The sequence below is a fragment of the Spathaspora passalidarum genome (assembly GCF_000223485.1).
Source record: "Spathaspora passalidarum NRRL Y-27907 unplaced genomic scaffold SPAPAscaffold_2, whole genome shotgun sequence".
Lineage (NCBI taxonomy): Eukaryota > Fungi > Ascomycota > Pichiomycetes > Serinales > Debaryomycetaceae > Spathaspora > Spathaspora passalidarum.
Window position 1 is genome coordinate 770952 of NW_006767426.1, and position 13325 is coordinate 784276.

The following is a 13325-nucleotide window of genomic DNA, read 5'->3' on the forward strand; positions in this document are numbered from 1 at the left end:
AAGTTGAGAATAAAACGGCCTGTTCGGGTATATATGCTAAACGGCTAATTTGTTTAAGAAATAATAAACAAAACAATTGTTGCATATGATGAGTGAACCATAAAATACTGAAACATAGTTGATATCCTTGATTTTGTAGAAATTGAAGTATAATACGTAAAAAACTAGAATGGTGAAGTAAGGATTAAATGCATTACATTTATAAGGTTTTATAAGTTGGTTGAAGAAATAGTATACCTGTAACTATTGTTTCAAGTATAATAATTTCCCAGTCCAAACAAACTAGAGGAGTCTAAATATAAGAAACCAATTAGTTTAAAAAGAACCTATAGTTTAAACAATCTTAATAATGGAATTAGAGCTTCTATATTAACTTCTCATGGTTTACTTGATTGCAAAGTTTTTTTTGTAGGATTAATATCTTTGGTGTTTTCTTCTTGTTTTCCTGACAGATTCTGATAGAACCAAAAGATTCAATATTACAAAGATCCAATAGACAAAAGTTTGTACCTAAATAATTGAAGAAAAAAGTGACTTTTTTAATAGATTTGCAGATATGTTTATAGATAAACATGATACATATAAAAACAAATACAAAAGTTCAAATAAAACAAGCTATAATAAAGAAATCCCCAACAAAGCAATGAAGGAAACACCAATAGTCGAGGCACTATTTTTGGTTGCAGTGTTGACCTGACCGTCGACTGCAGCCGCAACGTCGGAATCATCTGCAGCAGCAGCTGCTGAAGAAGAAGATTCACCAGCCACTTTACAGAATGCCTGTTTGAGTGCTTTAGGGTCATCTATGTCCAGGGATAAATTATTTTGAAACCTATCGCAATTGGTTATACAATCAATATAATCTGCAAAGAACTTGTCATCAAATTTACAGACGCATGTAGCTACTTTTACAGCATCATAATTAGGATAATCAGGAAAACATTGTTCTAACTTGGGTCCGACTTTTTCACAAATACTACATTCGTCTCTCTTCATTACCTTAGCAACGTAAATTGCATTTAATTCATGAATCCCGGTTGCTGAGGTCAAGGTAATTAAAGTTGCTAAAATTGTTGTACTAAATTTCATAATGAAGTATTAATGTTATAAAAATTCTAAAATCTTGGGAATTATTCTCTTTGATGAGCATATTTATATCATATGAGTTGAATAATATGAAATGAAATTGGATGTTCTATTTGAATACGATGGTATTGTAAAAACCAAATATAAATATTGTATTGGTAGTTCGTAAAATACTATAAGCCTTAAAAAAATAAAAAACAAAGAAATAGGTGCGAAATGGAAATTAAATCTGAAAATAACCTGAAATTAGATGATTTCTTGCAGTTACGAAAATAGCTTGTTCTAGGAACCATTTCTGATGTTTGTTATCTTATGCACCGATTACGAGAGTAGTGATCCTGTCAAAAAGTCTTGGATTGTTTAATTTAATTTTTTTTTTAAGTTCGTAGTTTAGTTACTAAGCCTCTGTGGGTAATTGTTTTGGTTTATTTTCTTTATCCTGATAATCCCGAATACCAACTCCGATTCTAAGCCTCCAATAAGTATACCAATATCAAGAGTTTCTAGTATGATGAGGAATATCCATTGCTTTGTTTGCGTATTGTCTTCACTTCAATATTGTGGTCTCCTGTTAATTTGCCTATTTGTACTTCTAAATTGAAAATGGAAAGATGTTGTGCTTACTCTATGTAATTAGTTTTTAAGCAATTGGAAGTAAAATTATTAAAATGAGGTATTACACCTATAATTTAACTACAAAATTCTTCACAAAGTGCTTCACCAAAATAGTTTCAACAGGTTGAAACTATTTTACAATTTTTAATTAGAACAATACCCAGTAGATACTAAAGACAATATACAAAATAGTAATATAACAATTAAAGCAATGCAATTGCCAATAAAGCGATAATAGAACCACTTAAAGTCGAAGCAGAATTTTTGTTTGAGGATTCGAGGTTGGAATTAGTTTCTGTTTCCGAACTAGATAACTCGGGAATAATTACTCTTATTAATGTCACAGTAGATTCTGGCATTTGGCTATCCAGAGAACAAAGATATTTTTTCAATGCTTTATGACTTTCATATTGCTTAGGGATCAGATCATCAGGACGAGAACATTCTTTTAAGCAATAAACATAATCCGAGAAAAAATCCATACCCAGATTACAAAGACAGGTAACATCGGAATGATGGATAGAATCTGAGTTGGAATCTAGATTACAGTTGGTCAATTTTTTGTTTATGTTTTCGCAGCGCTTAGAACATTGCTTTTCAGTCGCTAATACTAAGGCAACAAAAGATATCAAAATTGTAGTGAAGACTCTCATAGCTAGTGTCGATCACATAAAAAACAGATAAATGGAGGATGATAATCAAATTTATAGTAATGAGCAAAGAGAATGGATTTAAAGTTTGACGATTGGGAATTCAAGTTGTGGTAAACCTAATACAAATTGTCAAGGAAAAGATTAAAGAAGATGATCTGCTGCATATGCTGGCCGTGCTAATTATTCAGCAAGCTTATACCACATGCAATATCTATCAAATAATGTAAATAAATAACAGATAATTAGACATGAATGCGAATCAGCATCAACTTTGATATCAGTAAAGAATCGGTAACACAGCAGGTATTAGAAAACAGAAATACGCAAATAATAGATCCCGAAGAATGTCTCACTTTTTTTTTGTCTTGGACAATAACAAAAAGTAGACTAAAATTAATATACTTCGTTTAAGCTTTTGTAAACAGAGTTCAAATGCAATTCCAAACGCGACTAATCTTGGCAGCACAAAGGTAAATTCTCCTGATTGTAGCAATAAACTTTGTAAAAAAAATTGCAATAATAAAGTATTTGAATGCCCCCCCCCCCTAAAATGATATTACTTACAAGAAAGGGAATAAGAGATTTTGTTCTGAAACGACAAGAGTTCAAAATTAAGAACACAAACTTGTAATGATGGTATGGCTAGAATGGGGATGAAGCAAAGGTTCAGGAATTTCACCTACAATGTTACCACAAAATCTTGTAAAACATAGTGTGCATAATAAGGTCTATTTATATTTTGATTTACTTGGGGCCAGCTGGTATAAAAATACTTTCAAAAAAAAAGTCAGAATTTTAACAAAATCCCGATACAATTTAAAGATTAATTTAGACAATATGCCTGCAATTGCATCAATCAGAATACAATCAGCCACAACTGAATTAGAACAACTACTACTTGTACAATGATTGATATTTGAAAACTTGACACAATTCTTGACACATTCAATGTGCTTGGAAAATAAAGCGACATCCAAGTTGTAGGCGCATTTTTCAACCTGTAGTGAGTCATGACTAGGAAAATTGGGCATGCAATGTAGTAGCTTAACGTTCACATATTGATAAGATGCATGTGTATTGTCTATTTTTACCACACAGAAATAACATGGCTCGATATTTCAAGAGAATTGAATATGAGAATGAATTTGTGTATAATATATAATTATTAACCCAAAACAAAGGTGAGAATTACAAAATTCCTTTGATAGAACACTTCAAAGTGAACAAAGTTAAATCTCAAATTGAAATCAATTTATGTGGGAATTTGATGGCATAATTATATATTAATCAAATCATATTTATAGAATTCCATATCAATTAAATTTAGTTCTTGAACAATTAAATCAAGGCAAACCCCACCAAAACAATGAATGGAACACCTAAAACAGATGCACCATTTTTAGTAGTGGATGTAGTTTCCGTCGTTGTATCATTTAAGCTAATACCAGCAGCCTTACATATCTGCAATTTTACCTTTTTAGGATCATCCAAGTACTGTTCATAGATACTAGGAGTCTGGTCACAGTTCTGAGCACAATCAACCAAATCAGAAAAGAATTTGTCATCCTTCTTGCAGGCACACTTAGTAAATTCCTTAGTGTCGAAATGAGGATAATTAGGTGCACATGGCTTAAGCTGGGTATCCACTTTTCGACAAACTCCCGAACATGCATCTCGCTTCATTATCCTTACCAAATTGTGAACAGTTAATTCAGGAGATACAGTAGCCAAAGCTAAGGCAATATAAAAAGCAAAAAGTGTTGTAACAAATTTCATAATAGAGTGTTATTATCGAAAATTATTAAAAGAATTACAGATTAAAGTGCTTTTATGGACATATTTATACTTGAAAAGTCTGCTTGCAAGAACTTTGTTTACGGATGGCAAACATCTTCGAGGTTTATAAAGTTTGGATCTTGGTTCCCTCTTTAGCAATTTTTCCAAGCACGACTGTAGTATATGTAGGTGATGCTAAATATGCGTTCCTCCAACTGAAATTGTAAACAGACAGATTAATCTCAAAGGTGAAAATCAAATAGTCGTCAATAATTAAACTATAATAACGATGAGTCATACAGTATATGCAAAAACAAATAAGAAATGATACTAATGCTTACTAGATCTAAATAAAGAAAAAGTCATTATTTTAGCACAAACCGCATAGGTAGGTTCTTATTGTTTATGTTATTTTATCTAATGAGTAATGTTTTTTTAAGCAGAGGACAGGCACATACGGGTATTGAATAAGCATCTAAGAGAGGAGTCTCTCGCCTCAAAAGAAACCGTATTCATTGATTTTGAATTCATTTGATTAAATGGAGTACCATACATAACATTCCCTTGTTTTATGTATGGAATTACATATTCGTTTATACTTGCCTCTTGATTAAACTAATTCATGTTGCTGTATTAATTGTTCCAATACTTTACTTTTACTAGATCTCCTTATGGAATTAAAGAATAAAAAGCTTGATCTGGGTTAACAGTTTCCTACCAGCAAGACTAGAATGAAGAACAGGCGGTAAAGAACAATAGAACCTGTTTATCTCAAATTATATTGTACTGTCTCGTAAGCGAGTTAACACAAAATTAACTACGATCTAGCATACAGCCAATAATAAATTTATTATAAGTAAGCGCCCCACCCCTCACCTCTCACAAGCAAAGTATCACTGGCTTTTGTTTGTGACGACTATATAGCCCCAGAAAATCATTTTGCAGTAGTTAGCGGCAACAAGCGCAAGACATGTCCCGATTTGGGCTATCCCAATATCTTGGCAGAATTTAGTTCCTGCAGAACAATATGGAAGTACATGATGATGCGGCTATTTGGACATCACGGAATACGTCAGATTAAACTACATGGACAACCAGTTCAAAACACGATTATAATTAAGAAATTAGAATAAGATATTTCTTAGCGGGAAGAGTATAGCCCGACTAGAACCAAGAAAACAAGGATGCGTACAGAGATATTTCCTACCCCCTACCTTTCAAATTCTCCTCAGATTAGTTAGTACAGAGATCAAATATACTGATATTGCCGTTTCACGTCGTGACATTGCAAGGTCATCGCCACAACAATAAATAAATTAGAGCACGAGCCATCTCGAGTGAAAGCCATTGCCAAAAAAAAAATAAAAAGAAACAGAAAAAAAATTCAAGAACCAAAAAAAAATAAACCAAGAATTTTAAGACAGTCAAAACCATTCCATTGCCAGTTTACAATCACACAACCATTTGCATAACCAACCTCATATAGAGTCACAACTCACTCCTCGTTCAGAGAGAACCACAACTAATACATTAATCTCTTTTTTTTTTCAATTCATCAACTACTTTATTTTAATTCATTTACCACATTATCTTATGTCTATATAGCAACCATGGTCACACCTAGAGAACTACATCAGATATTGGAGCAAAAACGAAATAGGTTGCAGATAGGTTTGCATATCCGGAAAGTCATTCATTCAGTGGCATCTGCGATCTATCCCTATGCCAAAGTACTTCTTCCCAACTTTCGAGCCGTACACTATTTCTATATTTTAACCATGGCATTCCTTGGTTCGATCATAGTGTACCCTATCAAAACAGTATCATATACAGATGCGTTATTCTTCACCAGTGGTGCATCTACCCAGGCAGGTCTTAACACGGTCGATGTCAATAATCTAGCGTTATATCAACAAATTTGTTTCTACATCCTCACAACCTTGACCACGCCGATTTTTATACACGGATCCCTTCTTTTCGTGAGATTATACTATTTTGAACGTCATTTCGATAATATCAAGGAAAGGTCAAAGTTGGACTTTCAAATGAGACGAGAAGCTACGTTGGCCCGACAACGTACGGCAAGTTTCCGGAGCAGGCGGAGCTCCCGAAGTTCATTGCGTCGAAATACCGAGAATAACCAGGGCCTTGGGTTTTATGATAAGGAACTAGAACTTGATAATCTTGAAAAGGGACTCGATGCCGAGGATTCGACCCCGTCAAAGCACTCCAAAGAAGGACAATCTTCCGATTCAGAGGAGAACAAGGCACAACAACAACAACAGCAACAACAACCACAAGAAGACCATAACGATCCTGGAATTAAGTTTGGAAATTTGCCTCATCCACCGAAGAGAAGAAAATCATTTGATCCTGAAGAAATGTATCGTTCAATCAATATCCTTAAGCAGCAACAGCAACAGCAAAATCAGAACATTGGTGGCTCAATAAGATTTGGCAATTTGGAAGCACCTCCTCGATCAAGAAGATTATCAGGACATAGTGCTGGCCAAGGTAACGATGATGACGATGAAGTTTTGATTATCAAGTCACCTAATGAAATTGAAGGTTCCGTTGATCATCAGGACATATTCACCACCAAGAGAATGAGAGCGGCTGTCACGGCTCCAATTAAAAAGAGATGGAAACACAGTCCTTGGACTACGAAATTAAGAAAGACCATTTCAGGAGGACATCGTAGAAGTATAAGTAATGTATCAAGTGAAATTGAAGAGGAAGAGATTGATGATGAAGCTAGTATTGATTCTGAGAATTTTAGACCTGAACCAAGTCATACTGAAGACGAGGATGAAGATGAGGATGAAGATGAAGACGAAGATGAGGATGAAGATGAAGACACTGAACAAGAAGATACCGAAAATGAACAACAAGACGAGGATGAGGGAAACGAAGCAGATATTAGCAGAGCAACTTCAAATTTGGAGCTCCCATCGCAAGACGAATCCGGTGGTATTAGATTCACAAAACGTAGACACACAATTGAAGGTGAAAAGACAGATTTACCAAAATCCAAACCTAAACCTACTCCCACAAGGAAACAGCGGAAAATGCGTAGAACCAAAACTCCAAGACCAGGATATTCCGGTCTTGATTCCAACACCACATTCGTTCCTTCTGCTCAACACCAACATCGTATGTCATCAGATGAAGAATCATGGAACGGTGAATCTGACAGATTGAGTCGAACCATGAGTACCAACTACCTTTCATGGACTCCTACCGTGGGGAGAAATTCTACATTTGTTTACTTGACAGATCAACAAAAGGACGAATTAGGAGGGGTTGAATATCGAGCTGTCAAATTATTAATCAAAATTCTTGTGTCTTATTACATTGGGTTTCATTTACTTTGTGCGTTGATCTTGTTGATTTGGGTCTATTGCATGCCTGATCACAAACTGCGATTGGAAGGGTTGGCTATCAATCCAGCCTGGTGGGCTTTCTTCACGGCACAATCCGCATTCAATGATTTGGGATTTACATTGACTGCAGACTCAATGCTTTCCTTTAATCAATCAGCATTGGTATTAGTTGTGTGTTCATTCTTTATTGTCATTGGAAACACAGGATTTCCGGTATTTTTACGATTCATCATTTGGCTCTTGTTTAAAACAGCCAAGCCATTGTCATTATATAAGGAATCATTGGGATTCTTGTTGGACCATCCACGTAGATGTTTCACATTATTGTTTCCCTCGGCACCCACTTGGTGGTTGTTTGCCATTTTGGTGATACTTAACGGGTTTGACTTGGTGATTTTCTGTATTGTTGATTTGAAAGATAAACCATTTGAAACTATCCCCATGGGCTACCGTGTTCTTGGTGGACTATTCCAAGCATTTTGCACCAGAACAGTGGGATTTACTGTAATGGACTTGTCGGAACTTCATGCAGCCGTGCAAGTGTCGTATATGCTTATGATGTACATCTCCGTGATGCCGTTGGCAATTTCCATCAGAAGAACTAACGTTTATGAAGAACAGTCGCTTGGGGTGTATGCTCGAGAAAACAACCAAAGCGACATCGAAAATGGCACTCCTTCAAACTATGTCGGGGCCCATTTGCGTAATCAATTGTCGTATGATATATGGTATATCTTTCTTGGGTTGTTTGTGATTTGTCTTGCTGAAGGTGGTAGGTTGCGTCAACAGGATTTCCGCTTCTCGGTGTTTGCCATCTTATTTGAGATTATCAGTGCTTATGGTACCGTGGGGATGTCATTGGGTTACCCCACTGTGAACACGTCACTCAGTGGACAATTCACTGTTATTTCAAAACTAGTGATTATTGCCATGATGATTAGAGGAAGACACAGAGGGTTGCCATACACTATTGATCGTGCTATTATGTTGCCCGATGCCGAAATGCGGAAACACGATCGCATGCAAGAAACACATGCTTTGCAAAGAAGCAATACTTTGGAACAATCAGCCACGCATACTTTGCGTCGTGTGGCTACTCAAGGTGGAAGTGGGGGTCCTATTGACGCGGGACAGAATCTTTTAGGACGGGTTTATACAAATGTTCAAGATTATAGAAGAAGAAGACACGAGCGGAAAGAAGCCAAGAAGTTGACTAGTAGAAACCCAAATTACATTGTTACTACTGTGAGTAATATATAGAATAAACGATATTTATTTTTATTTGTTTTTAGTTCTTGTCTAGAGGTAATTCTTTCTATTTGCGGTCCTAATGAATCTTCTCAATTGCCATTCTACATCGGCATCCTTATTATCTGGCAAGCCTAATCTTATTTCATACAATCTCATTTCAAATCTTGGACCGATTTCACTGATTTCGACCGAGTCCTTGGTCTTGACGTAGACATGGTGTCTTACCGATATGTAGTCGTCATTATTAACAAATGTGATCACTCTGGATGAGTCCTTTTTTACCCCTGGTGGGAACAAGTGCTGCAATATTTTAACCACACGCTTACCCAAGTTGCTATTGAACCCTTCGAATATCAAATGAGGATATGATTCACTTACGTTACCCAAATTAGGCAAATCGTGTCTTAATTTGACATTATGTAATGTGAACACCGCAGTTGGGCCATGTGGGAAATGACTCACGGTTAAACTGGTAGGGACACCACGATGCTCATGCAAGATGATCACATCACTGACGGCAACTCGTGAACAGGTCTTGACTAAATCCGGGATAACGTAATTACCACGGTTTAATTTCAAACTGTTGGGGAACATCAATTTTATTTCTTTGGAAAATTGTAATAATCGTACGCTGGGATCTCGCGAGGTGGTGATGATGACCTTGGGGTCAGATATACCGGACATGGCACTGTATTCATCATCTATGTCAACTTCATCTTGGATACTTTGGTCATAAATGAAATCAGATTGGAGCTTAGAATCTTCAGCAAGGTCTTTAGAAAGCGGTTTACCGGTGGCTAATGCTGCTTTTAACTGTTGTCGTTTTTCAGTAAGTGATGACTCCTGAAGCTGGAGGGCTTTTCTATAAAGATATTCTCGTCTTTCTCTAGCTTGTTTCCTAATCATGGTGATGTTTTTGTAGTACTTAGATAGTATTAAGATGAGATAGAAACTTTTTTTTCTTAATCAGATGAGCTAACAAAATAGTGCTATGCTACCATGTGACTTCAAAACAGTGATGTGCTACCATGTGACCTCAAAAACCTCCACTTCATGCATTAATCAGCACATTGGCGACTGGAGTGCTAAAGCATCTCAAAAAAGTTGACAAGGATATACAAGGGTCATATATATCAAAAGATGTAACTTGTATTGAACCAAATGATACATGAATGTTCCCACGAATAAAAATAATTTTTCCTTAGTTGGTGTGGCTACTGTTGGTGGCTATCGCGAATAAGACAATAGAAATGTGCTAAGAATATTTTTAGCAAAACAACAGGGTGAACGATTTAAACAACTGACACTATATTCAGAATCGTCTCATCACATGCCAAGATCAACGATACCCTCCCATTTGGACACAACAAGACAAATTCAATTTATTCTTGGTATTTACTATTTACATCTTTACAAATATTGACAAACTGTCAAACTTTTATTCAAAAGTAGATACAAAACACAAAGACATACAAACACAAAAACACACTGAATTATAAAAGGTTTATTCTATGATTTAAGCACGCACACATTCTCTTCTAAAAAACACGGAAATAAATTATCATCAAAAGTCATTAATAAACAAACATAGTTATAAAAAAAAAAACAAACCCGGCTAATGACCATTGATTTCAGTTGTAGTTTGTCTAATACAATCAGCAAGGGTGGTGGAGATTAAACTGGCATTATCATCGCTGTTGATCCCACTGTGGCCACTACCTACCGACTTATTTCTTGTTCTTGTTGGAGGGAGGTCCAGGTCAACGTCGTCCGAATCTGACAGATCAGGGGAAATTAAAAACTTGTTTTTGGGACTGGCATGCTTCTTTTTATGTTTATTTGATAAGTTGGCAGTCAATTGGCTGGTACGTAATGGCTTGTTTAACAGGTGTTTGACTGGTGGGATGAATCCTTGTGAGTATGCATGTTTGAAGCTAGGTCTTCTGGAGCTAATTGGGTAATCATCAGTAGAATTATTAATCATTTCGGCATAACTGTAGAAATTAAGCGATGACTTCGAACTAGTCAATTTTGGTGGTGAAACTGGGGAAAACAATTGTTGGCTTGATGAACTAGTCAAGCTCGAATCAATAGACAAGTTTGTAGATTGAACCAGCAGCAATGGTGTGGATTGACTTGATACCTGCATCATGGAGTTTTTCCTAGAAGAAGGTGAAATTGGTCTTCCAAGGGCCATATTTAATGCAACTACAGACGAGTTACGACGAGTAGAATATACAATTTCCACATCATCTAAATTAGTTTGCTTGTCATAGAGCAAGCTGGCAGTTGCATCAATAGCTGGTGGGATGTAATCTTCATTCTTCAAGTATTGACCCGTAGCTAACGAGATGGATGAGTTGTGAGTGGATGATCGTGGTCTTCTAGGTTGTGCATTGGCGGAATTGGACACTAATGACACAATCGAATCTGATCTCAACCCTGGTTCAAAAACACAGGAATCTTGTACTGATCGTTCAAAAATGTTATAGTCGGTAGTTTCATTTTCTGAAATTATAGATGCAACGGAATGTTTAGGTGAGGTGTCACCTGGTTGGTGGTGGTTATTGTTTTGACTATGATGGTTGTTGTTGTTGTGGTGGTGGTTGTTGTTGTGGTGGTGATTTTTATGGTTTGGTTGGGGGTTGAATGAAAACAAGGATAGATCCTCGTTGGTTGAAGATACAGTTTTGGTGGACATTTTTTTTTTTGTTAGGATTACACTTTTGTTATTTACAGTTTTGGCGTTGTTATGACTTGGTAAAGGAGCTTCCTTAAAGTAACAACGTAATGATGGTGAATATAGTTCAAATAAATATTAAGCAGCAAAGTACTTTTCTTTTTATTATTATTTTTATGTTGATTTTTTTTTGCCTTTTCCGACGGGGGAATTATAAAAGTATTTCCGAAGTAAACAAAACAGTAAGGGGCTGTGTCTTTTCAAAACAGACTTGACAGATTGTGATGGTTAATCTACTTTCAGCAAAACTAGGACAGTTGAAGAAACAAAAAGATATGAAGGTCAGACGAAACAAAGTTTTCACAAATTTAAAAAAAAACCTCAAGGCAGCTTTTTCTTTAATCTTCTATGGACACTCTCAATTTTTTTTTTTTGTAGATTAGAAAAATCTGGAGCTTTTTTTTAGTTTTATATTTAAAAAAAAACCAAATAAAAAAAGTTTAAAAATAATTTCTATTAACAAATAAAAAATCCGGTCGTGTCCGGATCATTCCCCGATAACCAAAATTAAGATAAAAAAATTTTATTGTCTTTTTATGACATAAAACAAAAAAAGGAAAAAATTAAAAAAAAACACATACTAGAAACATCAACACATTTCTTTTTTAGCGGTTTTTTTTTCTCTTCTTGTTTACTAATTGGTTGATTAGGTAATAAGATCCGTTGTAGTTTCGGTGATAGCAAAGAATTGTAATCTTAGCTAAGAATTATTAAATGGAGAGTTATTGGTTTATTACAGTCTGGTGATATAGACACGCCTCTCGTTCGTATAAATGAATGATCATATCAATATCACCATAGGACAACACCTAGATCTCCATTGTTATTTTTTTTTGCTGCAACGGCACCACTTGTACTTGACACAAACTTTATGCAAAAGGACGTCATGCGTAAAAATACTGAACCCTTCCCATAGTTAAAGGATGCCCGGTGTTTTAGTTTGTCTCTCGTTTGTTTTGATCACACATTTTGCAATGTAGAGCCCCATGGGAAAATGAAATTCAATTTAACCACATTTTGTGTGCCGTCTTTTTGGTGGTGCCTCCTCAAATCAATGGCTCGCCCCCTCTTTCTTGCGTCACTATGCAGGAGAATAATACAATTCGGAAGAAAAAGAAAAAAATAATTTTGAACATCAATTGTTGGTTCGTCTCAATTAGGAAAAACTACCAGTGGGGGTGGTCATAACGGATAAAAAAAAAGTATTCACCCATGAGGAGGAGGAAAGTGGAAGAGATATACACTAGGGTCATCATGTTTTAAATCTCCACTTGACAACACCATGTCTCATCTCTTGTCCAAATGGTCACAAGATAGTTAATTAGCCAACTCTGTACACGTGGTACGGATCAATTCTTGGCCCTGGCCCTGCAGTAAGCAGCCAGTAGGCAAGTACTAAAAAAAAATTTGTAGTGAAAAGTACCGCGGCGAAATTCCAGCGGTAGCAAAAAAAAAAATTTTTTTTATTTTTTTTGTTTTGCCCTACAAGAATAAAAAGGAATTTTTTTTCTCATCAGAATCAAGAAATCAACCCTTGATTATTTCGCAATCACCAACTGGGGGGCGGAGGATGGTTATGTTCCCCACTATATTTTCTTAGGCTACGGCTCTACCTGTAAAACTGTCTTTTTTTATCAGGCAGATCTAATCGTATGACAATGGCATGAATGTTCTTTACATTTGCTACATATGATGTCATGGTCCTGAAGTTAAGTTCATATAAATGATCTAAGGGGTTCACCTAAGGCGTTACTAAGCTTGCGTTCTGTATGGTGGGCTAAAACAAGTGCGCTTTCCAATAGATAACGATGTACCTCTAAA

The 13325-nt window shown here is 35.8% G+C and overlaps 5 protein-coding genes across 5 annotated transcripts; 1 reads left to right on the forward strand and 4 right to left on the reverse strand. All coding sequences in view use genetic code 12, as the record gives it.

Annotated features, from left to right (window-relative positions):
- Positions 1 to 588: 588 nt before the first annotated feature.
- On the reverse strand, positions 589 to 1103 carry SPAPADRAFT_65206 (uncharacterized protein; the record flags this gene model as incomplete). The annotated part of the gene is made up of 1 exon (XM_007373540.1): positions 589 to 1103. The coding sequence occupies one exon, from the start codon at positions 1087 to 1089 to the stop codon at positions 616 to 618; it is 474 nt and encodes a 157-aa protein (XP_007373602.1).
- Positions 1104 to 3068: 1965 nt separating this feature from the next.
- On the reverse strand, positions 3069 to 4351 carry SPAPADRAFT_59428 (uncharacterized protein; the record flags this gene model as incomplete). The annotated part of the gene is made up of 1 exon (XM_007373541.1): positions 3069 to 4351. One exon carries the CDS (start codon positions 4128 to 4130, stop codon positions 3693 to 3695), a length of 438 nt encoding a protein of 145 aa, XP_007373603.1.
- Positions 4352 to 7484: 3133 nt separating this feature from the next.
- TRK1 (Trk1p) lies at positions 7485 to 8793 on the forward strand (the record flags this gene model as incomplete). The annotated part of the gene is made up of 1 exon (XM_007373542.1): positions 7485 to 8793. The coding sequence occupies one exon, from the start codon at positions 7535 to 7537 to the stop codon at positions 8771 to 8773; it is 1239 nt and encodes a 412-aa protein (XP_007373604.1).
- On the reverse strand, positions 8774 to 9692 carry IMP4 (snoRNA-binding rRNA-processing protein; the record flags this gene model as incomplete). The annotated part of the gene is made up of 1 exon (XM_007373543.1): positions 8774 to 9692. A coding segment is annotated over one exon (649 nt), but the record flags the coding sequence as incomplete, so codon positions are not given.
- A 450-nt stretch (positions 9693 to 10142) lies between these two features.
- On the reverse strand, positions 10143 to 11858 carry SPAPADRAFT_59431 (uncharacterized protein; the record flags this gene model as incomplete). Its single annotated transcript, XM_007373544.1, has 1 exon — positions 10143 to 11858. The coding sequence occupies one exon, from the start codon at positions 11463 to 11465 to the stop codon at positions 10380 to 10382; it is 1086 nt and encodes a 361-aa protein (XP_007373606.1).
- Positions 11859 to 13325: the final 1467 nt, after the last annotated feature.